At 37.4% G+C, this 10,458-nt stretch overlaps 1 protein-coding gene across 2 annotated transcripts in view; it reads right to left on the bottom strand.

Annotated features, from left to right (window-relative positions):
• Window positions 1-400: 400 nt before the first annotated feature.
• The window catches only part of elavl2 (ELAV like neuron-specific RNA binding protein 2), a 31,175-nt gene continuing 21,117 nt past the window's right edge, over window positions 401-10,458 (bottom strand). The window contains exons 5-8 of one of the 2 annotated variants that reach the window (XM_053343468.1): window positions 10,107-10,260; window positions 6,347-6,572; window positions 5,673-5,711; window positions 401-3,054 (exon numbers count right to left, since the gene is read on the bottom strand). In XM_053343468.1, the coding sequence (XP_053199443.1) occupies window positions 2,724-3,054; window positions 5,673-5,711; window positions 6,347-6,572; window positions 10,107-10,260 (750 nt within the window). In that variant the 3' untranslated portion in view covers window positions 401-2,723. The remainder of the gene's footprint in view (window positions 3,055-5,672; window positions 5,712-6,346; window positions 6,573-10,106; window positions 10,261-10,458) is intronic. The other variant, XM_053343469.1, reaches the window with a different exon arrangement.

Below are 10,458 nucleotides of genomic sequence, written 5' to 3'. Positions count from 1 at the left end.
CAAAATGTCAAACTATTCATTTCAATTTAGCATTTTGCAGATTTTGAAGAACAAATAGTTTTTGGTTGTTCATGCTGCTCAAGATTCACTGGAATTGGAGGCAGTTTTTCCCCCCACAATTAGTAAATTGCAGGATTAGTAAATTCTTAATAATGCACTGAAAAAATAACAAAAAAACAAAAACACTTTACAGAAAATCCAGATATACAGTTTTCCTGGCCAACTTTAAAATGAAAAAGAGCGAAAGAGAGCAGAGCAATAAGGTTCAACAATTAAAATTGAAATTGAAACAAGACAGATTAGTGTGGCAAATTTTGAATAGCTGACATTTTTACATGTTAAATTGTCATAAACATCTTTTTAACGAACAGGAAAAAAAGAATGATAAGATCCATTCACAAAGCTGCATTGCCCTTCAAACTTATTTATTGATGTACTGAACATGGAAAAAATCCAAAGTATCCAAACACAAAGTAAAGAACATGTACATCCTTTTAAATACTCAACAGAAGATATTCTATTCCAAAAATGCTGTGAACCAAGTCAGACTATACAACTTCAAATAAATAATCATTCTCACATTAAGAATTGAGATAAGAGGGGTGGGAGGGAACATGTTTTCATGCCGGACCATCAGCACAATTTGTCAAGACCAAATCATCATGAGGAAATTACAAGAAAAGAAAAAATATTTTCAATAATGGCAGGTCAGGCATGAAAGATGTAGTCCACACCCCACAGCAGCAAGTATCACAACTCATCTAGACTTAAAGTTTAACTTTTACAAGTAACACAAAGAAGGAATAGATAAACAAGAAAAAGCAGTTGCAAAGATAATTATATAATGCATAGCACACTGCTCATTTTAAGGGGAAGCATGACTAGTAATTGGTTTAAATACCAAGCAGGATGCAGGTGCAGTATTCAGTGCATCTAAGGCCCGAGCCGCCTCCATTTGTTAGATGAGTAAGATGTTGTTCGTCAAACTCTTGCAACCAATTTTGCTATTGTTAATGGAACTGCTTCACTGATCTTCCCCCAAAGTGAATAAAGCAATATACACCTTTTTACGATTTTAAAGACAGGTTATATGCATTACGTATATATATGAGTATGAAAAAAAAAGTAATCAAATAGTTCAAAACTGTGGTTTATATCCATTCTTTACCACATAAATATATATATCTATAATGTTTATATATAAAAAAACAAAAACAAATGTCTATAGTTTCTTAATACCTTTTTTTTTTTTTTACGAAGCAAGACTATCTACAGACCAAACAACCAACAAATTTGATGCACTGTAATGCTAGTCCATAGGACAACAAATTAATTTCAACTGAAGGGAAACTAAAATTAAAAAGGTAAATATTTTAAATGAAAATACCTTACATACTCCATTAACCAAAAAAGAAAAACGATTTATATAATATCACACTTTCCAATGAAGTCCAAACTAGAACCAAAAGAAATTTGCCAAATACCCAACATAAAAAAGGACTTATTTACATAGCTCAAAGCTCAGGAGTAATCCGTTCTTTCTTCAGACTAGTTTTCTTAAGCTGCTGCCTTCATTGGCTTGTCCTCAATCTTTCATACAAAGTATGTAAAAACCCTTATTGGTAGATATTAAGACAATCAGTCTAATGATATATCGTAGGTACACCACAAAACACCATGGGCTCCGTCTGAAGGGAATCCTTTAGGAAGAACTGATTTATATCCCCCATTTACCTTTTAAGATATCTCCACATTATAATTTTGCATGCACTTTTGCGAATAAGTTGTATTTTTGTCCGTTTCCAAATTAAGTCGGAAAGCGAGCTGCTAGTCATAACAACCAGGATGACGGGGGGCACCCACAGATGATTTTACAAATGAAACCAGCACTGCCATTGATTCTATAATCTAAAGATAATACAAAGATCTCAAAAGGTATCTTTTACATCATAAATCTCTCCAGAAATTTCAACCACTGCAAACTTTCTTGTAAAGTTCAAAAGCTCACAAGGTGTCATATGAAGATATTTCTCAAAGTATCCAAGTCAAAATATTTTGTTCCAGGTCCAGTAAAAAGTTTCTCCAAATTTTTCTTTTTATAAAAATAGATGCTTTTTAAACCCACATCAAAGAGGTTCTTAGCTCTTTGGCAAGGTACTGCTTTAAGAATTTTTTTTTTTGTCTTTTATCCGTTAAGTTTACAATAAGCAACATTATGCAGCCAACCAATAACCAACTGATATTACAATAAACGGAATACTTACAAAATCAACAAAACCGCAAATAGTTCAAAATAAGTACTTGCTAACCACTGAAGGCATAACGCACCTAAGGCAAATCAGGACACAGAAAAATACAAAGAAAATCACTACACATAACCTTACAAGACTTACTTTTTCAAAGCAGATGCGCAACAAAATGACAAAACCTATAGTAACGTTTTAGAGGGTCCATCTGTAAAGACAGCAAAATAATTCAACATCACAGGCATTCAAACCTGCAGTATTTTTTTCCTGTTTTTAAAGAATATTAAGAAGATTCAAAGCGTAGCGATGAAAAAAAACACAAGAAAAAAAAAATCACATTGTTGGACGCTAAATATTGTTTTTCTTCGTAACACTGATTTACAAAGCTTTTTACTAATGTAGAAAGTTACGGTCAATACGCTTCCATTTTCTGTTTCCATTTTCTGCTGAGTTTTCTAGAAACAATCTCAGTGGGTATTAGGCTTTGTGTGTTTTGTTGGTTTTGAATGAGACTTGCAGCACTCTGTCCCCAAGGCGGTATCCATTCAAGCTGGCGATGGCCACGGCTGCCTCGTCGTAGTTAGTCATGGTGACAAAACCAAATCCTTTGCACTTGTTTGTGTTGAAGTCACGAATAACCTTGACGTTTGTGACAGCACCAAATGGCCCAAACATCTGCCAAAGGATGCTTTCATCTGCGTCTGGAGCCAGATTGTAGACAAAGATACACCAGCCAGTGCCTGCGTGCCCTGGGATGTTGATGCCAGCCAAGCTGGTCACCCCGTCAATGGCCATAGGGGAAAACCTGCTGTAAAACACAAAAAGTAACATGGTTCAAGGCAAGAGCCAAAATGAGGACAAAATGGGCCTTTTATCAGACAAACTCTGTGCCAACAAGCCCAACACAGTCTTTACAGGGATCATCACTACTAGCCGTGCTTCATTCTGAGCCGTCTTTACACCATACACTGTTCACACCTTTTCACTTAATCTTTGAACTTATACACATTTGTCTACAACTTGATAATAAGTTATGAAGTCAGCCTTAAATAAAATGAAAAAAAAAACCCAACAAAAAAACAAAACCAAATTAAAACGGAGCTGTCTTCCTGACTGCAGCAAACAGGGCAGTAACAAGTCAGTGCTTGTACATCAGAGCAACAGATTATAAATACAACTTTTCCTAATTCCCTTAGAGACATCATGTGCCAACCAGGTTTCCAGAATGGACAATTTATATACGAGAAGAAAAAAAAGAAGAAAGAGAAAATTTCATTTGAAATTATAATGGGAAATTAAAGCTGCAAGCAGCAATGAACGGGCCCTCGCTACCCCATGCATGTCGGTTTACAGATACAATAGGGGCTTGGCGCTGGTCAGGCTCGGGCCCTAATAAAGTGGCATATTAAATTTGGAGTTTGGGCCAATAGTGGGGAAAAAAGCATGCAAAAGCCCTGGCCTTTGGTAAATGTAGTTTTACAGTTTGAAGAAACAAAATTCAAAGTGCATAGAAGGCTATGAATTATTGCAGCAGGTGTCACGTAAGATTAGCTGCTCCAGTTGGCCTCTCAGGGAACATCCACCATGACAGGTGTGCTCCCAGCATCAAGGACCCAGAGAGAGATTTGGCAACGAAGATGTCAACCAACGAGCAAGACAGAAAAGAAATCACAAGTCTATTGTCGCTAGTGACGGGCCTTTGAGCTTTCACACGACTGGACTTCAATCATACTTGAGGAAGACACTCTTATACAACTGAACTTAGACAAACTGGTATCCTGGCGAATCCTGAAAGACATCTGATGCAACAAAGTTTAAAACAGGACAGCACTGTCCATAATAGATCAAGGTAAGAGCATGAAGCTCAAAATACATGTATGCAATTTTGTGCAATAGCAGGTAAGAGATTGTAAAATTCTGTCCTTTGTTATGTAGACAAGCAGCGTAGACAAAGCTTTAATCTAGACATGTTGTGACATTATGTTGAGATTAAAGCACCTTACTGCATCAATGTCAGAAGCCCTACTTTTATTCACTAACCTTTTTTTTTTTTTTTTTTTTTTTTTTTAAAAAGGAGGAACATATTTTAAATAACAGGTAAATTACACAGAGGGGCATCACCATGACCACTCACATATACAGCTCCACCATACACACTGGCAGGTATGTAACATAAAAACATATTTAACTGCAGTTCAACTAATTTGCACAAAAATCACAAAAGTGTCTTATATTTGAACCATACTTTAACTAACTGGAACCTTGTTTGGTGTCTTGTGCTGTTCCTGAACGTTATTTGTCATTAGCAGTAATAAGTGAAATTTAGAGGACTGATGCCTCAGTGTGAATAATAAAAAGTATTTGTGATAAAACACTTCTAAAGTTAGGAAACACCAGGAAACACTGTCTAAGTTTCCTCTGCATTAAATAGATCTGAAATGTGGAAGAAACCTACTTTATTTAAACAAAAAGGGACTTAAACTGTGCAACAACAATTGTGCATTACATGTCAAGAAAAACAAGTGCAAAATGGGTCTCAAAATATATCTATATATAATATATTCAATGCATGTCATATTGTTCAATGACTGCTCTGTAAATATAATAAACTGTGATGGAAGTTGAAATAAAATGTCAGGCAGACCAGTTCATGTTGGATTCTGATTAGTTGGTTTGTAAACATGAGTCGTATTAACAAGTCAAATTGTGCAAATGTGGTCCTCAAGTTCTGAGATAATCAGTCCCACTTCAGCTGTCTGTGGGTGCGTTTCCACAGTTTGGACTGCTGAAGCCTCACTTATCTTGAGCTGAACTTGTATAAATGCATTTTCACACAGAACAGCTGTCCTCATCAGTTACACTGAAACACTATAGGAGGATTCCTGCTTAGACTGAGTGTGTTTATACATGCAGATCATGAGCAGAAATGTTTTATACCCAAAATCAGTGTCAGTCACCAAATAATCCAGCATCAGTAAAGTGTAGCACTGAAACGCTATTGGCCAAAGAGGAGCAAGTAGTCTTCAGTAACACCTATCACTGGTCTGAGCAGCCTGTTTCTTACGTACAAAAACCCACACACGGGTTCTTCCTGCTGCACACATGCTAGATATTTACATCATCACTTGCTGTTAAAACAAACAGCCTGATTCACAGCACCATTTGGATTATGTATATATTTGTTTGCACACTGTGGATGTAGGGGGCCGCACACGAGCATTTTTCTTTAATTAACAACCACATATTGAATCGGTACTACCTTATGCAGCGTTAACTACCTAGGCAATGTTGCCAAGAGCTCGAGCAGGAAATAAACACAAGGAGAGAAAAAAAAAAGTGTTTCATCAGCTCCCTCATGTTAGGTTTGAATTTCCCACAGGGTCAATTAAAGCAGACTATGAGATCTAGAAAAGAAAATAGGTTTACCTTTTGACTCCATAGGCCATGTTGAGCAGATTGTCCAACCTAAAAAGACCAACACACATACACGTTAATTTCAATATACAAAATGCTTTTCATGAGGTTGATGTTTTGACAAAATGACAGAGATGAGTAATAATTCTGATACCACCGTTAAAGTGAGAACTCATGCTATTCCCTCATTATAAAAGGTCTTATTAACTAGTTGACTGAACTTGTTAGGTTAGGCTAAAATACTGTAGCAAAGCTCTTATAGCATGAAAATCTGATTTCCACAAATTATGTTTTAAAATAAAAAAATAAAATCACCAAGGTCAATCAGTGGACTGAAAAGCTCATTCATTTCCAGATGTATGGCCACTAACAACTGATTGAATTTTCCCTCAGAGTATTGCTCATCTCATTTCCACGTTTGTCAAAATCTGCTCAAACCGAATTGTGTTGTAGGCCTACGTCTGCAACAGGAGGAACACAGCAAAGTTGAAAATGTGAATATGGGGATGAATTATTCTGTCCAGAGTATTAATGAGCTCCAACACAGAATATTTTCATAATACTGCTGTGAAACAATCAAAAGCCTCAAAGGGTCAGCAGATTCAACATCACTAGCAGTATTAACTCTAATCTTTTTTCTTTTCTTTCTTTTTTTTTGTTTTTTTTTTTTGGTGTGCCCCTTTTACCTGAAGCGTTGTGCCTGCTGTGCGAGGGGTCCTGGGTACCTTCGATTGGGTGATTGATACAGCTGGGACAGCAGTGCCTGGCTGGTCTTCTGGCTCGGGTTGTTCGCAAACTTGACTGTAATTGGTTCTGTGGCACCAGGCGGCTTCTGACAGTTCAGACCCTTGATGGCCTCCTCAGCCTCAACTCGCCGGTCAAAACGAATGAAGCCAACCCCTCTGGAAACGCCTGAGGAGAGTCCATGAACAAAAGATGAGTCATATGTTGAGTTTCTGCTGTCAGTTGAACAAACGCTTGCTCCTGATCTGCGGGGTCAACTTCACTGACACAAATCAAACCATTTAGGAATGCAAAAACTGTTCATTAGGATTTCTGTCCATTTTATTTTATTTCACAGTGACATGATTCTTTTTATGTAAACATCTAAAGTGCAGCACACTGCTGATTATTGTTTGGTACTGGCACATGATGCTTTAAGTTTTTTCCTTACTGAGGTTTCACACCTTGTGTGTAACACATGAAATTGAAAATATATTATATAATATAATAATATATATAACAGAAGATTGGAGTTTTGAGCATTCATCAACAAGTCACTCTTTGATGATTTACAGACATTACTGATGTAAACAAAGCTTTAATACTGGTCAATAAGAACAACATACAGTGGTGCCTTGAAGGTTTGTGAACCCTCTGAGAATTCTTCATATTTCTGCATAAATGACCAAAAATGTGATCAGAGTTGAACACAAGTCCTAACACAAAATAAAGGGAACCCAATTAAACAAGTATTTAGAATAAAAACTAATTATAATTATTTATTTATTAAAAAAATAATCTAATCTTGCATATTTGTGTGAGGTAAATGGATGTTAATTGCCTTCAGTAATTGATATAACACCCATTTTCAACCTTCATCTAAATGTTTATCAACCTTGCACATCGGCTTGGAGAAATTTTAGTTCATTGCATGAAGTTCATGCAATGAATTGTATCCATTTCTATAGGATTAAGGTCAGGACTCTGACTCTGCCATTCAAAAATATCAACTTTTTTCTGCTCTAACCATTCTTTGGTTGAGGATCCTTGTCTTGTTGGATGACCCACTTTATGTTGAGCTTCAGTTCACGGACGAATACTTTGACATTTTCCTGTAGAATGTCAATGGTACAACTCAGAATTCATTGTTCCATCAATGATTGCAAGCCGTCCTGGTCCAGAGGCAGCAAAGCTGGCCCAAACCAGATGGGATGAGGTTTTTATGTTGGAATGCAGGGTGTGTTTGTCACCAAACTTAACATTTCTCATTAAGCCAAAAAGCTTAATTTATTGCTCACCCGTTCACAAAACATTTTTCCAAAGCTGTTCTGACTTATGAAGGTGGTCTTAAGAGAACTGTACACAGTAGTGGCTTTGTCTTTGCAACTCTGTCATGCCCACCACTGATGTTCAATGTTCTTCCTGATGGTGGACTCAAGAAAAGCCTTTAGTTTCCTGGACATTACCCTGGGGTCCATTGTGACATCCTGGACTATTGCACACCTGCTCTTCGTGTGATCTTTGTTGGTCGATCGCTCCTGGGGGAGGGGAACAATGGTCCTAGATTTGACTGGTGGCGTTTTTCTAAAAGGTTTTCAGTCCTCAGGTCCTTTGTTTGAGCCATAACACACTTCCACAAACCTGTGTTCTGAAGCTCAGACTTCGATAGTTGAGACCAAAGATTATTTTTTTTAATATGAGACTCACGCCTGATTGTTATCAGCTGACTTATTTCTCCTTTGAATGAATGGATAACCCTAGCGGTTCACTTACTTTTGCCACAAATACATATGAAACATTGGATCATTTTATTTAAATAAGGTTTCTGTCTCATTTGTTTAATTGATGTCTATCTAGTTTTGGGACTTGCATGGAAGTTTGATCACATTCATATGCAAATTCTAAAATGATTCACAACCCCTCATGCACCACTGTATATAAATGCAAGAACACCACCAAGACACTTAGAAAATGTAGCACACTGGGAAATACAGCCAAAACTGATTCACATAAAAAAGGCAGAAGCATAACCATTAGAGACCCACTAAGAAAGGAGAAAATATGTAGCGAGAACAGAATAACGGGGAACGCTGACCTTGTTTTGACAAAACATCGGCAAAGATACTGAAGCTTTCCCATCAAGGGTCAATACAAGGTAGCAGGAAAAAACAAGACTGAAGATCATTTACGAGCACAAGTGTCCCATGAGGGCAGTAAGAGGTGAAACTAAAATTAACTTCTATCACTGTAACAATGTTACCAATTATAAATGATTGTGTGTGTGCATACATACATCAAATATCTTCTTTCCACTGACCCCTTCCCCACACATAGACACAGTGCCATGGTCATGGCCACACATACAAACAGCACACCTCAATATGTAATGTACATAACTCTACATTTGGCCTGATTTTAATGAAGATTTTATATCAGTGTTAGTGCAATGTTAATTTGTGCCATGTATTGTGGCACACTGCAGTAATAAAGACAATTACAAATTCAACCTTTACTTACTTATTCTAATTTTACCCACAGGTAGACAGGTAGCATTAAATTAGCTAGCGAGCTGATACTTATTTAAGTTGGCAATAACAATACTTCCCCATATTACTTTTTAACTAACTCAGTAGCCACAGTTCACAAGCTGCTTGCTGCCATTTATTATAAGCCAACAGATCTCATAAGTTCAGATGAAAATTGCTCCTTTAACTTATTTTCCTCTTACTGCTCTCTTGGGTCATCCGTGCATTCTTGCTCTTTATGGTCTTGTCTGCCTGCAACCTGACAAAAAGCCTTGAGCTGCAGTGTTTGCCTTTTCCAATTTAAAAAAAGAAAAAAGAAAAAAGAAAAGAGAGGGTCCCCCATGTTTCCCCTCTTATTGCACATTTTTGTTGGCATTTAAAGTGCTTTTTTAAATGGTTTGTCCATTAGTTTTTGGTTTATGTTTCAGTATTTGCAGCATTTGATCTGGAATGCATTTCTTTAGTATGTGCACTTTTAATTCATTTATCCATCTTGTGCATCGGGGCCTTGTATTACAAGCTTCTGAAAAACAGATTTACTGTCTTAAAAGGTCAATTTGTGTGCAAGATTCTAGTGATTGGGTTTATTTACAGTTGGATCACTCCCCCCCCCCCCCCATTAATGCTAAGTCAAAGTGAATTCTCCAGGAATAAATTTGCGTTTGAAAAATAAAAGACAACCATTCCCATAGCACATGCCTCAAGGAATATATGTTTCAGCAACACACAGGGGTAGAACCACTGGGAAATGTCTCAGTGAAAGATTCTGTTTATTAGTGTTTCATAAGGGCTCTGCTTCCACATGACAGTTGAGAAATAGAGAATATAACTGCTCTAAATGCATTTCATTTCTTGCCATGAAACAGGCATTGCATGTACACCTCGGGGATGGGAAGAAAAAGGAGGAGAGAGCAAGAGAAGGTAAGTGCAGGCAGAAGAGAGATTGGAGAGGGAAAAGAAATTATGAAGCATTGAGTCCTGCTACTTTACAGCCATTTCATATTCTATCCATATATGCATATTTATGAACACCTCTAGTGGAAAATTGCATTTTTGGGATCTCACACCATCACCTCTGATGTATTTCTCAGGCCTGGCTGTGTCATTTTGTCAGGGGGGAGTAGAGGGAGGCAGCGTAAAAAGGAACAAAAAGGGGGGAAAAAGCATAACCGTGTGACAGCTGTCATGTCCCACTCACCAGTCACCTGGTCCACCAGAATGCGTGAGGTAATGATGCGTCCATACTGAGAGAAGAGCTGCTCCAGTTCTTTCTGAGTCATGGTTTTTGGCAAGCCACTGACGTACAAATTTGCATCTCTGATGGAGGCGGAGCTTGGACGCGCATAGGAAACCTACAGGCAAAAACAGTTCACATGACCACCGGCACACTTATACACAGTTCTATCACAAGCAGTACTGCACACACACATCTCTACAACAAACTGCTTTAGATCAGGATCAACTTTTTCTTCAAACATGAGGAGTACAGCACATGTGCTGACAAATTTCTAGTATTTAAAACCAACTTTAATCTGTGAGTTAACCTGAGA

This window comes from Scomber japonicus, chromosome 22, assembly GCF_027409825.1.
Source record: "Scomber japonicus isolate fScoJap1 chromosome 22, fScoJap1.pri, whole genome shotgun sequence".
Classification (NCBI taxonomy): Eukaryota; Metazoa; Chordata; class Actinopteri; order Scombriformes; family Scombridae; genus Scomber; species Scomber japonicus.
The sequence above is the reverse complement of the archived record's forward strand: the minus strand, read 5'-3'. Positions and strand labels throughout refer to the sequence as shown.